Source organism: Trichomonas vaginalis, chromosome I (assembly GCF_026262505.1).
Source record: "Trichomonas vaginalis G3 chromosome I, whole genome shotgun sequence".
Classification (NCBI taxonomy): Eukaryota; Parabasalia; order Trichomonadida; family Trichomonadidae; genus Trichomonas; species Trichomonas vaginalis.
Genome location: NC_067203.1, coordinates 8,641,539 through 8,657,157, shown reverse-complemented (window position 1 = coordinate 8,657,157; position 15,619 = coordinate 8,641,539). Strand labels below are relative to the sequence as shown.

The 15,619-nt window shown below is 30.4% G+C and overlaps 9 protein-coding genes across 9 annotated transcripts, besides 3 other annotated features; 5 read left to right on the top strand and 4 right to left on the bottom strand.

The window, feature by feature from the left end:
* Nucleotides 1-500: 500 nt before the first annotated feature.
* TVAGG3_0953370 (uncharacterized protein) lies at nt 501-3,026 on the bottom strand (the record flags this gene model as incomplete). Its single annotated transcript, XM_001581583.1, has 1 exon — nt 528-3,017. One exon carries the CDS (start codon nt 3,015-3,017, stop codon nt 528-530), a length of 2,490 nt encoding a protein of 829 aa, XP_001581633.1.
* Nucleotides 3,027-3,523: 497 nt separating this feature from the next.
* Nucleotides 3,524-3,895, bottom strand: TVAGG3_0953360 (uncharacterized protein; the record flags this gene model as incomplete). Its single annotated transcript, XM_001581582.2, has 1 exon — nt 3,620-3,895. The coding sequence occupies one exon, from the start codon at nt 3,893-3,895 to the stop codon at nt 3,620-3,622; it is 276 nt and encodes a 91-aa protein (XP_001581632.1).
* A 90-nt stretch (nt 3,896-3,985) lies between these two features.
* TVAGG3_0953350 (peptide N-glycanase (PNGase)-related family) lies at nt 3,986-5,152 on the top strand (the record flags this gene model as incomplete). Its single annotated transcript, XM_001581581.1, has 1 exon — nt 3,986-5,152. The coding sequence occupies one exon, from the start codon at nt 3,986-3,988 to the stop codon at nt 5,150-5,152; it is 1,167 nt and encodes a 388-aa protein (XP_001581631.1).
* A 109-nt stretch (nt 5,153-5,261) lies between these two features.
* TVAGG3_0953340 (HAD-like family) lies at nt 5,262-6,402 on the bottom strand (the record flags this gene model as incomplete). The annotated part of the gene is made up of 1 exon (XM_001581580.1): nt 5,466-6,110. One exon carries the CDS (start codon nt 6,108-6,110, stop codon nt 5,466-5,468), a length of 645 nt encoding a protein of 214 aa, XP_001581630.1.
* A 508-nt stretch (nt 6,403-6,910) lies between these two features.
* On the top strand, nt 6,911-7,291 carry TVAGG3_0953330 (surfeit locus protein 5 subunit 22 of Mediator complex family; the record flags this gene model as incomplete). The annotated part of the gene is made up of 1 exon (XM_001581579.1): nt 6,911-7,291. One exon carries the CDS (start codon nt 6,911-6,913, stop codon nt 7,289-7,291), a length of 381 nt encoding a protein of 126 aa, XP_001581629.1.
* A 107-nt stretch (nt 7,292-7,398) lies between these two features.
* Nucleotides 7,399-7,420: a mobile genetic element.
* A 659-nt stretch (nt 7,421-8,079) lies between these two features.
* Nucleotides 8,080-10,776: a mobile genetic element.
* Nucleotides 9,098-10,390, top strand: TVAGG3_0953310 (uncharacterized protein; the record flags this gene model as incomplete). Its single annotated transcript, XM_001581578.2, has 1 exon — nt 9,098-10,390. One exon carries the CDS (start codon nt 9,098-9,100, stop codon nt 10,388-10,390), a length of 1,293 nt encoding a protein of 430 aa, XP_001581628.2.
* A 224-nt stretch (nt 10,777-11,000) lies between the features above and the next one.
* TVAGG3_0953290 (SGF29 tudor-like domain family) lies at nt 11,001-11,855 on the bottom strand (the record flags this gene model as incomplete). Its single annotated transcript, XM_001581577.1, has 1 exon — nt 11,032-11,847. The coding sequence occupies one exon, from the start codon at nt 11,845-11,847 to the stop codon at nt 11,032-11,034; it is 816 nt and encodes a 271-aa protein (XP_001581627.1).
* Nucleotides 11,856-12,567: 712 nt separating this feature from the next.
* Nucleotides 12,568-13,880, top strand: TVAGG3_0953280 (translocon-associated protein beta (TRAPB) family; the record flags this gene model as incomplete). The annotated part of the gene is made up of 1 exon (XM_001581576.2): nt 12,903-13,466. One exon carries the CDS (start codon nt 12,903-12,905, stop codon nt 13,464-13,466), a length of 564 nt encoding a protein of 187 aa, XP_001581626.1.
* Nucleotides 13,881-13,992: 112 nt separating this feature from the next.
* TVAGG3_0953270 (uncharacterized protein) lies at nt 13,993-14,920 on the top strand (the record flags this gene model as incomplete). Its single annotated transcript, XM_001581575.1, has 1 exon — nt 14,142-14,555. The coding sequence occupies one exon, from the start codon at nt 14,142-14,144 to the stop codon at nt 14,553-14,555; it is 414 nt and encodes a 137-aa protein (XP_001581625.1).
* A 658-nt stretch (nt 14,921-15,578) lies between these two features.
* Nucleotides 15,579-15,619: part of a mobile genetic element that runs on past the window's edge.

The window sequence follows — 15,619 nt, the reverse complement described above, 5'->3', positions numbered from 1 at the left end:
TTTGCCTTCGAATATATAAATAAAAATCAAAATATTAATCATTTATCAAATATAAATTTCTAAAATTTTCATTCCTCAAACAAAAATCTCTTGATTAAATAATCGCTTGATCAAATAATAAACATTTGAAAATGCTGAAATCACATACAACAATAATATTTTGAATAACAAAAAGGTCAGGCACATAGATTATATCTTAAACTTTATTCATTCATGATGACATAATTTATGAATAATCTTTCATTTCCTACTCAAATTGAGAACGTAAGATAGCTAGTCGAGAGCTGTGACTTCATTTTCATTGATCATTTCCAGTCTGAACATGAATTCCCTCAATGCTTGCTGAGAGAGTGCTACAACAACTCATATTAATTAATTTCATTAGAAACTTTAATGACGACGGAGTTTTTCTTAAATATGCATTATATTTCTTTATCGCAAAATGTCAGATGTGTATAATTATCTAAACATCGATTACTTCAACTCAAACATTCTTTGGTATTAGAAGCAAAAATAAATTATACATTTTATTCAATTAAACTATATGGATTGCGTAATCTCTGTCCATCTAATTTTCTACAAAAATCAACATAAGCATTAAAATCACTACCGAGATCATTTAAACTAAATACGTTTAATGGACATGAAATTGACCTTAAAAATGAATCCCAAATACCACGAAATGTAACTTTATCTTTATCTTCATCTTCATCTTTACCTTCATCTTCATCTTTATCTTTTTCTTTTAATGAAGAATGGCATGGGATAACAACTTCATTAATTAATTTTGTGTATTTTGGAAGGAATATATCAAAATCAGGAGCGAATAAGAATGAAAACGTGTAAGGAAGCATTTGAACTTCATCTGTTTCTGTAACAATTTTGATACATAACTCCAAAATCTCACAGCAATCATTATATTTTATTAAAAGAACTCTCAAGAACTCGTTAATTACTGGAAGAAAATTGTAAATTTGATTTTGACGAGGAATATTGAAGTGTGAAATATTAAGAGAAGATATTAATTGGTAAATTTCATGTAAAACCTCTAAAATTTGTCGAACTTCTAGATTAGTTTTCACAGTGAATTTGATATTTTGCATGAAAGGAATTCTTTTTGTCATGTAAATAATGATGAAGTCTTCATACCAAGGTTGTGAAAATGGTTTATAAAGCTGTACAAAAGAAACCAAAGCAGTTACATATGGTCCAAGGACGTCAGAAAGTTGTCGGTCATTATATAATCCTTTAAATATTTCTAAGTTATTCTTCAAAAATGGCAAACATTGAATATAATTCAAATTATCAAGTGAAGTTAATATTTTATCGTTGATTGAATTAATGAGTTCTGTTGATTGACTTGTCAATTGATTCAACTCTTGATCCAAATCAGTGGGTTCTGTTGATTGACTTGTCAATTGTATCAACTTTGGATCCAATTTCATGATAAAAAATGGCTGCATTTCCGGAATAATTTGATCGAAAACGTATTTAACATTATGAATATATTTCCAGTGTGCTTCTACTTGACTATCATTAGCATCATGAAATGCGAACAAAAGAAGTGCTAAAGCTTTAACAATATCAGAACTATTTGGCTTTTTTTGTAAGATTGATTCATAAGTTTCTGTTGATAAAGTAATTGTAATTGATGATCTGGCGTAATTTAATGCCATAGAATAAATCAAATTTCCTAATTTTTGTTTGATAAATTCGAGATCATATACAGAATAATACTTAAACAATATGTTAAAAACATCTCCAAGAAATTCAGGTGTTAAGAAATGTTGTTTGTGCATCAATGCTGCATTAATCATTTTGAAATAGCTGTATCGATAATGAAAACTATTTATTTCTCCATCAAATTGATACAAATTAAAATAGTCAAGAATTAGAGGAACATCATTATAACGAATTAACTCGGCTACCATTGAGTAAAAAACAGTTATTTTAGCACACTCCAAAGAGTTTAATTGGAAATTAAAATGTTCTTCATCGAAACCTAGAAACTTAATTTGTTTGCGATAAAAATTAACTAATGTTTGAATGTAAAATCTATATTCTTTTGTATCATAAAGAATTTCGTTTGTGTTAATATATTCTACAGCTCTAATGAAAATATGATCGAATACTTCCAGACTTAAAGGATTTGTTGCCTGGTTGATGCAATGATTGATGTAAATTAATGATTCTTGTGAAACAGAAATAAATTCACAATCCAGATAATTAAGTATAATTTCATATTCATTTTCTGATATTAATGAAACTTTATAAGCAGAATTCATCAAACGTGCTGATGCAAGTAATAATTGTTCATCTCCAGTCAAAAACAAATATTTTTCAAGATATTTTTCTTGTCCAATGAGTTCTAATAGGCTTTGATTTCTGTAATCAATTAAAGATGTAAGTAACTTAATAATTGGTATTGCGCTGCATGAAGCTGAAAGTAGTTCGAAATTTGTAGCTATGTTATCTACAAAATCATCAAGTTGAGGGAGAATATGTAAATTGATAAGTTGTGCATAGATGAGAGTGAGATGGTCATTTATGGTTCCTTCTTCCTCGAATTTCGTTAAATTATTCTTTAATTGTTCGTAAAATTCATTGATAATATCAATGATCCTGCCTTGATATTTATTATAGTTTGATATTAATATCTGTAATATCTGATTCAATTGAGAAAAGTTTTTTTGTTGAATTATGGTTGAAAAATCGCCTACTATAATGTAAATGTATGCTAATATTGTTTTGCTAAGTGTTCCTTGTTGCTTTTCAACTATCTGATTGAATATTTCAACATATTTTATCTCAGTATGGGTATTATTAATGAAAATGTGAAATAGTATTGTGATGATAAATTCTGCAAGATTTTTGTTACTATAATCTCCAAAATTGTTAAGTTGCTCCAACAAAGGGAGAGGATTACAAATTATGTGATTTGTCAGTCTAGTGTATTCTTCACTACCAGGGGGGTTGCTATCTAACATCTCTTTGATGTTAGATATGTCGTAACTCATGGAAAAAGCTAGTCTTTCTTAAAAAAAATATGATTAGTCAAAAAATTTCCATCATTTGTTACACCTCTAGCTCGCGATTTGATATTACTTTTCCTCCAGAAGGATCCAGCTAAGAGCATGCCACTTTCTCAAGTTCGTTCTCATCCATGGATTGTTCAACAGCTTTGCCCGGCATCAAAGTAATTAATTATTTATTGACTGAATAAATCTTATCATATGCTTTGGTTAATTAATGCGCATGAATGATCACCAGGATGGATTGAAATCGATTTCTTGAGAAATTCCACTCAAAGATTCTTATTCAATCCAATATTACATTAATATTCTCCACAGAGTGAAAATGAAGAAAAACAGGGAGAAATATTTGAGATTATGCTTTCTTTCAAAGATATTTTGATAGATATATATCTAATGCAGAGTAAATATGAAATTTTTTAATTAGCTCTCGGTAATTAATTCTTTTGAAGTCATAATAAAATGAACTGACAATGAGATATTCATGTGTATTGAGACAAAATGAAAAATATTTATTAATTTTATAGATAAAAAGTAACGTTCATGTAATTAACTGTATTGTGCAACAGGAATATTTACTCTAAAACTTAATATGGGAGAAGCTGCTTCTTGAGAGCTTCAACATCAGCATCTATCTCTTCGCGGTTGAAAGGAGCTACTGGAGCCGGTGTCTGCCTAAGTTCTGCAACCCACTGGTCAACTGGTGGAGCTGGTGTTTCTGGTTCCTTACCATTCTGCATATCTATGTGAGCTTGCATGCGAGCAGCAATGATTTCTCTCTGTCTTTCATATATTGGGTCAAGGGTAACAAACCGCTTCCTCCTGCGGGCCTTCATAGCCTTTCCGTTGGCCGCTTTTGCCATTGTGACCTCTTGGTCTATCGTCCAGATTTTGCGGTTTTACATTTTAAGGGGGTTCAACCACCTCCTCCCCTAAATTAGAAGAAATAAAAAATGGTTGTTATTGATTTTTATTATAATTGGAAAACTGTTGAGCTGGACATTAACCCAGAAATACCAATTTCTGCGTTATTTGCCACTCTAAATGAAACATTTCAAATCCAAAACCCAATTGATGAAATTGTATTTTTGTATTATGGTAAAAAAATAGAAATTAATGACCAGCCATTTCATGAGGCATTTGGGGAATTAGAAAGTGTCAACGAAGTTCATATTGGATTTAAGAATGAAATTGCAATTATCGATGAATTCTGCGTAAAAAACATTCCTTCTCTTAAATATGAGGCAATCATGATGGACGCAAGATTAGTAACATTTTTACGTAATCTAAACGGTCTTCATAAGATAATTACCAAAATTTACGAAAGTCAAATTAATTTTGACGATCTAGTACCGAAAGAATTGATTGTAGAGGACGATGTAGGTACGTTGCAAAATTTGGCTAAATGGTTTACTGGTTCTATAATGACTTGGATTGACGCTCCCGTTTGTAATTACTGCAAAACAAAGATGATGTTTTCAGATTATTGCTCTCCTTCAGCTTCAGACAAAGAAAGAGGTGCCGATGCTTCGAGAAAATACAAATGCCGTCAATGTAAGTCGGCAAAGAGGATACCAATCTTCTTTAATACCGAAGATATACTTAACATCAGAAAAGGAATGAGCGCTGAATATTGTATTTTATTCGGTGCCATTCTCAGAAAATTTGGATTCGAATGTCGCATTGCTCGTGACATTTTCATTAATTATCTTTGGCTGGAAGTGTATAGCTATAAGATTGGCCGCTTCATTCATGTTGATCCAGTTGCAGGAATTGTGAATTTACCATTTATTTATGAAGTCGGTAACAAGCTGAATATTTCCAGGGTCATTTCCGTTGGTATGCACGAGTTGTTCGATGTAACTTCACGATATGTAGTTAATATCGATAACATTGCTTACGTCAGAAAAGCAGACGCAAGAGAAGAGTATTATCAACAAGCAATCGGAATGAGAAATATAATGTGGTCATATGGGCTGCCACAAGAAATGGTTCAAGAATTAGAAGCTAGAAAAAATAAAGAATATGAAGACCTTGTTCCGCAAGAAAGGAAGCCATCACCCGAAGAAAAGGTACGTATAAGCAGAATAGATACGGAATTGGCTAAAAATAAGATATAATATGTTATTCAAAAAAATAAAAATTGTATTATTTTAGTGAAATTCAAGATATTTATTTTAAGAATAGTTTAAAAACATTCCATTGCATAAAGGTCAACTAATTGGCGTAATTTGATTTCCGATTTTTTGATAACAAGATTTGGATTTCTATGAATATGAATTTCTATATGATATAATGGAAATATGTATCTAATATGATATGTTTAGTAAGGGGTATATATCAATAATCGATAATGCAGATAAAAATTTAATGAAATTTTTTAACATGAGATTAATATAATATGAAATTTTAATAAACAGGATAGATAGTAAGTTATTGAAGAAGTTCTTCTAGAGCTTTTGTAAGAGAGTATGTTTTTGTAATATATAATGTCTTCATTCCAATTCTTCGAGCACATTCTAGATTGGCCATAGTATCATCATACAATGTGCAATTAGGTGGTTCTGTATTGGCTAGCATAGCATAGATTGAAAGATTACCAGGTACTTCTTTTGGATGAAACATTCCATCATAAAACGTATCTTCAATGGCGATACATTTAATACACGCGTTACGGACATTTTTACCGAATCTCATCCTTAAGACACGATCAACATGTGACCGACAATTATTTGTTGCAAGATAGACGTTATATTTCTTTGAAGCTGCACATAAAAGTACGTAAAGATGATAATCGCGTTCAACTTTGGAATAATCAATCTTTTGGCACATTAATTCACAAAATTGTAAATAATTTTCTAGATCGTTCTCGCATATTCTTAGAATCCAATTAAATACTCCGACAGCACCAGATCCTTTTGGTGGTTCGCAAGCTTCTTCAACTAGATCAGGCGAAATATTTAGTTCTGCGGCAGTGAGATCAATAACATCGAAATAGACGCCTAATGGAATAAAATCTGCATCATAAACTACATCATCAAGGTCAATTAGCAATGTTTGGCGCTTGAGAGATATCATTTATGATGAAGGACTTTGACAATCTAATGAACTTTCTGAAAATTTCTATCTCATAAAATTTATAGTTGTGCTCAGATATCCAGAAAATATTTTGATAAAATTTTTGGACAATTCAAAATTGAGAGGGAATCTATTTCTATAAAATTATTTTACACTCCTACTCAAAGGCGAAAATCAACTTCATGTTCCATTGTAATGAATGTAGAGCTATAGCTGTCTTCTATACCTAAGTAGTAATAAATCATTATTTATGTTTTAATGATAGATTTTCAGAAATTATTTTTCAATTGATTTACAGCATATGTTTATAGACAAAATGAGGACTTAAATATAAATATCTATAACAAAGACTATTTATATTCAATGTGAATCAAAGATAATTAGATTTATTAATTTCAATTTTGAAAAATATTGAAAAATTGATGGAGATAGTTTGATATATTCAATTTCTCAGGCCTACATTCATGTAAATGAACGAAACATTGTATATGCTTTTCCTCTATCTAATAAATAAATGCTCAATCAAAAATAATCTATAAATTAATAGCAAATTCTTTCAACAAAGTAAAGTGTATAAGATTTTAACAATAATTTGTAATCATAGATCAATTTTGAGCTGTTAATTCAAAGGATTAAGTTGAAAATGTTGAGTCAATTAAAAATAAATAATGAATTTAACAATGTTTTGTATAAGCAAGCTCTACATCATGATGTACGAAAATGTATGCGGTACCCAATTCTTGGATATGCGCGTTAATCTCTAAAAATCCCATCATAGTGAATAAAAGTGACAAATCCGAATGGAAAAGCAAATCAATGATCTTCGTATGTTATCTGTGAATGCAATCGCAAATCTCGTCAATACATATTCGGAACTTATTAAAGATTCTATTGTCCGCCATGATGATGTTCTTGATTCTTCACGTCAGAAACTCAAAATTGAAGTTCACACAATGGAAATTGATCAAAATGCCCGCGAGTTACTTACATGCATCAGACGTATTAAAGAACTTAAAGTTACAGATGACGAATATCAAAGCGAAAGAGCTTCATTTGAACAAGATTGCATAGAATCGTCAAACCAAATCAACGATCAAGTTAAGAAATGCTATAAGCAGCTTACTGATCTTTCAACAGAAGGATTCGAAGTACTTCAAGCAGCTTCAAAGCTACTTCGTTAATTTTACTTTGTTTTTGTTATTGATATATCTTTATAATATAGACTAAATATTTTGTATTATCTAGCTCTAATCAAAGATTTCTACAATTCCTCCTTCTCTGTGATTAAGGGTATAGTCCACTAAAAATTTTTAAGTTTTGACAATGAAAATAAGCTCTGTGACCATGTAAATATATATCTATGCAAAACGAGAGGTTATGCCATAATTTTTTTTAGTTATCAAATTTCCCTTTTTTTGAGAGAAGTCTCTCAATAATTTGAGAAGAATCTTTGATATAAAGAGATACACATTTGTAGAACGAAGTAAGTGTTTTCCAAACATTTTATATGTTCATCCTGTATAACAATATAAAGCTGCATAGTGCCATCTTGTGCGTTTGCTATTTTATGTACTTTTCATTGAGATAATCCCTCTTCTCGGGTGAGAGAGGGTCAAAGTTGCTATTTGTCACTTTTCCACAAGAATATAATGTGGAAAAAGTTATCATATAGTTGATCTCATTCACTGAGGTGAGAGATGCATGTAGTGTAATGGGATAAAGAGTGGAATTGCTGATATAAGTCCTAGGTTCGAGACACATTGGCTTCGTTTTTCTCTTTTTTATTGACGTAAACTATTCAATTTTTGTGTTCTCCATTCAAATTTCAGAATTTTTTTTGCAGATTTCACGCTACATTCGAAGTTACCTTTTGTAACAACCACCACTGCCTACGAAAGACGAAAGTGTGTCACGATTTCACCCGGAAATCCGACGGTTGTTTAAGAGTAAGCACTTTTGGCACCTACTCCTTCTCGGGTGATTTTAACAGTCAACTCAATTTTAAAATAAAGATTTCATCAAAATGATTTCGAAATTCGGATATTGATTATATAAATAGCACTGTTAACATATTTTGGATGAGTAAAAAATACCTTGTTTTGTATGCATTTAGTACACCTTTATTTTTGATTAAAACTATAAAATTTTTATTCCTTATATAATAAATAGTATATGTTACATAAACATGAAATTCAATAGCATTCAATTTTGGATTTTTTAGATTTAGTAAATTTTAGAAGAAATAAAATCAGCAATCAAAATAAAGAAACTTTTTTTGTATCTTCTATGATTACCTTTTGGTACTAAATTTTGCATTAATAAGTAAATTATCTGTATTATTCTGTGAGCACAAGCCCTCAGTTATGCTGGTAGTGAATGATGAATCGTCATTTTGCGAAGAGAACGCGATTATTAAGGTAATTTTGAGAATTGTCTTGAATTATTTAAAATTAAAGTTAATTGAATAGGTAGGATAACTAGCCTTTGCTAAATTTGTATAATTTGACCTTATTCTAGTTGGATCTGAGAATATTTTGCTGAAATAATAAATTTTATCGCCGATTTATGAAAATTTCTCTGATGGGACCGACTCGCTGAAACGTATTAGTGTTAATGGTAACTTGTCTGAATTTTCAAATTTTTTTCGAAATCCAAAAAATCACAAACAAAAGCATCAAAATTAGATTTGCATTTAAGGTTTTCATTTTTTTTTTGGAAAATAAAAATATTTTTTCCCCAATAAAGTTTATTTTTACTTTTGAGAGGAATAGAAACGTTATTTTGGAATTTTGAAACGACAGAAATGTTCCATTTTTAATGTAGATTCTAAAATGGGGTCAAATTTTTGATTGAACCGTTATCCATTGAAAAACCTCGATTTTAAAATGTTATTCCAAAATATTCATCTAATGATATAGTATATATTTATTAATTATTACTTTTTATTCAATTTTCACTTTTGGCGGGATTTCATTTTTTTTTGTTGTATGGGCCATATTGTTCACCCAAAACGGAAAACAAAGGCAATGCATAACATTTTACTCCACGAACGTCGTCGACTCTCAGCGCGACAGATGCTTGGTGCTTGCATAATGACCGGAATGCCATATACAAAAGGTGCTCGCTTTCTTTCTCTTTGTGGAACTAAGCCCCCTGTGAAGAGTGGTGTCATGAGACAACAGAGATTTTGTGACGATAAGATTAGAAGACTTAAAAGTATTTCCCTAATGCTGTCGAGAAAGTCCTTCAGTGGTTACTTATCCATTGATGCAAGATGGACGCACAGGCGAAACTCGCCAAGTTGTACAGTAACTGCGCTCGATGCTGTCACAAAAAGAGTTCTTGCATGCGTGAACATCAACCATATTGGTGGAAACAGACAGCATGCTCAGTATTCCGGAGCTTCCAACAATATGGAAAGTGCTGGAACTCGAATCATCTTGAAGCAATTAAAGAAATACAATATCTTGAAAGATGTTAAAGAGATTATTAAAGACCGAGATAACAAAAGTGTCTCTGTCTTTAAAGAATTTGGCGTCTCTCATCTTGAAAGATTCGATCCAGGTCATGTATCAAAAAATATCTCAAAAGATTTTACAAAGTTCTCAGCTTCTCATAAGACAGTTGAAGTTTTCAACGACAAGACTCAGAAGATTGAAAAAATAGAGAGACCTTTCTGGGGTCTGAATGCAAGCCTAAGTATGTGGCTTTGGTCATGTTTTGCCGAAGAAAATATTGACAAACGTACGAAAATGTGGGAGAATTGTGTCTACCATTACGTAGGCAATCATTCTTTTTGCGAACCGCACAATTACAAATGCTTTGAATGGCAAAAAGGTGTCAATTCGATCCAACTTCAATTCATGCTCTATGACTGGGTTCACAAATGGACACCCATAGTTTCCAAAGTTTCTTCCATTGGATCTACCTGCATGAATGAAGCGTTTAACTCCAAAATTGCATGCTATTTGGACAAATCAAGAGCCTGGAAGAACATTAACATTAGAGTTAACGTTGCAATCTTAGAATGGAATGATCCAGAGCATTTTCTCGGAGATATACAAAAAGCATTACATCTTCCCCCACTTCCAGAAGATTGTGTCAAATCATTTGAAGAGAATTGTTACTCCAAAATGATATTGAAACAAAAAACTGTTACAAAAGGTTCTAAAAAACAGAACAAATACAAAAAATCCATTCAGAGTGTACCAGGAAGAGATTATCAAGTTTTCAAGTCCGAATGGGAATCAGAAGACGAAGACATTGATGACTTTGATTAACGAAAATTACATTTTATTTATTGTTTTTGTTTTTAATTAAATTATTATTATGCTCATTTTCTTATTTTGATTTTTTCTCATTATGATATAAATAATTTATTAATGCATTTATCCAATAATTATGCTATGATATTTTTATGCCTTATTTCATTTCTCTTATATTTGATAATCTGGTAAAATATAGTTCAGACTATAATCATTTTAGATTATTGATATATTTATATAGGTTAGAATAAAATTAGTTTCATTTTCTACTTTTATTTTGAATTAATAATTTATAATATCAAATATTATGGCGTAACCTCTCCTTTAAAATATAGATATATATAGGCCTATAGAGTTTATTGGCACTCTCAAAACTCTAGAATTTTGAGTTTACTATACCCTTAAATTTTGTATCGAAAGAAACTCCAAATTGTTTTGTTTTAATAAGGTAATGAAATATAATCCAAAATTGTTTTTGTTTCAATACTAAGTCAAGTGCAATTATTCTTTCAAAAAATCGAACTTTCAATATCTTCTGGATTTCAAGATTTTATTGGGCAATTATAAGTAGAAAAACGCCACGAACGAACATTTATAGTAAAAGCATATTTATTAAATAAGTATTCAAACAATAATTTATCATATATTAATCTAATCTATTTTGGACGCCATGCATCTGGATAATTAACTACAAATTGTTCAGGAACAATTGACGTACTTCCTTCACCAAAATCTAATAAGTATCCTCTGACAAAATTCTCAGATCCGTCGTCAGCTTGATCGTATGGGCGTTGGCAAACTTTTGCCGGATAAAATACAGTTGTCCAACCAAGTTCATCACCTTCATTTGGCCATAAAGCCAAAACGTCAGCTCCTTTTGCATATTCCCATCTTGAAATTGGTTTTTCTGGTATTACTATTGGTAATGGTGTCCACTCATTTTCTTGTAAGTCGATAACATTAATGCCTGCTGCAATATCTGTTGGATCATATACAGAACAAACGTTATTTTTATAAGAGAGGACTGTCATTAGAATATTTCCCTTCTCTGAATGGTGGCAAACAAATGATCCAGGAGCAGGAGTTTTCAATTTATATGAATAACAGCCACAATGCATTGGTAAAGGTGCAGACTTTGTTTTGATCTTTCCTTTGAAGAAGGTTGTGAGTAAATTTTGAACTTCTTCGTGCGAAGGAAGATTTTGTTCACCAGTGTCGCTTTTGTCAAGTTTCAATAAGGATTCAAGAACTGTATGAAGAGTACGAACTTTATTTTGAGCATTATCGTATGAATCGAGAATGCTTCTTTCTAAACCTTGAATTTCAAGTGTTGATGGATAGATTGATGCGAAAAACGCTTCTTCAGTTTTGGCAAGACTTGCAATAAACGTATTCACGTCACTTAATGATGAATATGCTTCATTTATTTTGTTAATAAGCTCTTTCTTAAGTCCTTCAGCATCAGCAGACATTGTCTAAATTAATAACAAATATTGGAGAATTTAGGGAAAAGTGACAAACAATTATAAGTTATTGATATTTTGAGTTCTTGAGATAATTTTCCAATTAGTGAATATTTGATATGATTAAATTTTGATCATAAATGTAGAAATATCTAATGAAGAAATATTATGATTTAAAAAATTATCGTTTTATCAATATTTATAAGGAAAATATATTAAGCGCAAATAATTAAAACTTTGTACCGTATTATATTTGTTCGATACTTTATTTATTTTAGTGAAAAATCAAATTGAATAAGAAGTTTTCAAAAAAAATTACAAATTTGAAAAATCGAAGATAATTTTATATGCGACTGTTGTCATTTTTATCATTTTGTTAAATTTTTGGAATTTAAAAAATTGTTTGGGAGTGAACATTTATGGAATTAATCAGAAAGGATCTGGTTTTATCCAAATAATTGATAAAAAAGAAATAATTACAATACCACTCGAGAGTTTCACAGCTTATTATCATACTCATCAATAAAGTATCTCAATGATATAGAGAATTGAATGAATTTGAGAGTCCTTATTCAATAGTCTGATCTGGATAACGATTTCTCATTGATCAGCAATGCTGAAAGTAGTTACTTGTAATACACAGTGGCAAAGCAGATTATTCATTAATATTAAATTGTTTACTAAGCTCAAAAAACAATTTATATTTTTCAACTTAGGAGGAAGATGATCAAAAACGATATTGATGTATATATGATACTTGTGATCTGCAGTAATTACGAATAAAAAAGTAAATAGAAGAATCGAAGTTACTAATTTGTTACATATAGCGTGCATTACATATTGAATTCAATGTAGTTATGCGTGTTATCAGCTTTTTGTTAAGGTTGATGTCATTAGAGATCGAAAAAGAATGAAGTTTGGAGAAGAAAAGAAGGAAATCAAGGTAAAGGAAAAAAAATAAAATTTAAAAAACAAAGAGATGTTAATTTCATATATACAATAATAACAAATGCTGTGTATTTTTGTTATTAAAGTGAAATTTCGGTGTCAATATAAAATGTGACATGAGCATTTCCCAGCTGAAACCGCTTGACACGACAAAAATGTTTGGTCTTTCTCTTCTTCTCACACAGATCAAATCCGCACCTTTCATTGTTTTTGACAAGAAGTTATCATCGGTCAGCGGCAAAGTTGGTGAACCAATCAATTGCTACTATGTTATCATTAACCAAGGCGATTCCACAGTTACAGATCTTTCTATTGTTGAAAACGGCATTCCATCCGAGGCCTGGTCATTCAGCGGCGACTCATCAATTTTGTCATGGAAGTCACTTAAACCAGGCGAAAATATCACGCACATCTTCCCAATCACACCCACTAAGTCCGGCAATCTTCAGATCATGCCATCTACAATGATTTACTACGATGGCAACGAGAAGCAGAAGCACTTATCCTCTATGATTCCATTCATTGAGATCAAGGGTTCACGTTCTATTGGTGCACGTGCCAACCTTCAAGGCTACTGCTTGTTTATTGTTGCTGCTGCCTCTTCTGTTCTTGTTCCACTTCTTCTTTGGTGGGTTTCAAGGAAAGGCGTTTCAACAACAACAAAGCCAAAGACAAACTAGAATAATTTATTAAACCTTACATAACACATTCACGTTAAAACAAAATAACTTTTTCAACATACTACAAACCATAAATACTGTAAAATTCCAAATTTTATTTTTTTAATGCCCAATATCTGACCATTCATATTATTTTTCTAATTAACTTTCCCATGTGGTTCAAATGCAAATCTTTGGTTCACACATATTGTTAATATTTCAAAATTATTATTTGATAATCTGAGAAATCTTTCTTTCGAACTCAATTGAAACTTTGAACCATTACTAATGCACTTAGTTACATTGTTGTGTTCCATAAATCTCAGAATCTCGTTAAATTTTAAATTATTTCCGTTTTCTATTCAATTTTTGAATGAATTATGATATTTACACGGATATATTATAATTTCTCGATGAAAAGAACAAATATCTCCGCGTCATTTATAATAAAAAAATAATGTCGTATTCTACTCATTTAATGATTCGTCATTTAGAATATTCGACATTTGAATTTCATAATTTTTTCATTGGGTCCATATACACTATTCTTCCCTACATGGTGACCAATACAACACACTATGCAAAATCGAGCCCTGCAAGTTTGACAGAAGTGTCATTACTTTTGTAACTATTCATATGATGAAAAGTGACAGTATATTTTTGGCACTTTTATAAGTCGGCATTTCCTTTAATTTGATGAATAGCAATGTTGGTGCTCAACGAAATCGTGTCGAATTGAAAATTAAAAAGAATCCAATCATGCAACCGCAAACATCTACTCCACAAACCTATTATACTAAAAAGGCGAGTTCAAATGTTCGTTATGCAATTCAAGACTCTGATGCGATTGACTTATTCGCTCAACTTAACTCTACAGTAACCATTGGAAAGAATCTACAAGCCAAACTTGAGAGAGAATTGATAATTAAAAGATTGAAACAAAGTTTGTTCAATTATTATATTGAAAACCTTTATGGTTCCAACATTGATCAAGATCAATTAAGCACGATTGTTGAAAAGGATATCGAATCTTATGATCTGGATAACGTTTGCAATGAATCCAGAATCGTTAAAGACCAAACAATGCTTGTACCAAGCACATACAGTTAATCATATTTTCATGAATATTTATAACTTTTTTTCTTTCTCGCAAATTTTGTCTATTTTCAGTTCCATGAAGAAAAAAATTCCAAGAAATAGACCATGAGAAAGATTAACTTCACTACAAATTTCTTTGTATCAAATTTTATCGAAATTTTTTGCATTTTTAGCCCAAAAGAAATGTACCAAAGTATAGTAATAAGATATATCTTTTCCTCGCGATATTAACTCGTCATACAATTAAAATGTCATTGAAAATTATTATTTGTCCAAAACAGGTGGTCATTCTGCTTCATATGAATAGTTCATATTATGTGCTCCGATTTTTTTTTTAATAAATAAAATTTTTATTTTATCAAATTTTTCAAATAAATAAATATATTTTCAGAGCTAAGTGGCGCAATATTGTGGGCTACATCGTTCCTCTTTTATTAATTTCAAAGTATATGACTTAATGCATTTACCATACACCTTGTTTTTACACTACGGAGATATTTTCCATGAAAATTATAGCACTGAATTCAAGGCCTATCTAGAAATAGCTATTCTATTCATGAATCAGGAAAAGATAAAACTAATTTTTTTCTGAGTAGTAGGATATGAAGGGTTGTGTGACTTTTTTTGTAAACGTAAGAATTCATACAATATCGAGCGATTTTGTATCATTTTTTTTAACATATGAAGTAAAAAATGTATGAATTCTTACGGTTTTTGAATAAATCAAGATTTAAAAAATTTTCAAAATTGTAAGACATTTACACTCAGCCCAAACATAATGAAATAAATCATTAAAAAATTAACATTAATTTTAAAATAATTTATTTTTTATCTTTTATAAAAGAAGTTATATATAGATGATGTCAGATATTCCGCGATTAATTAAACATTGTTTAAATCCTGAATGGAATCAATAAAGTCATAATCAAAGACCTCATAAACGAGAAAAAGAAATTAGAAACTAATGATTATTTTCATGAATAAAAGATTCACTACCATAATGAAATAAAAAAATAAACTTTAAAATTCATGTCTTACATTTTTGAATAATTTATTTTTATTTTTAATGAAATGAG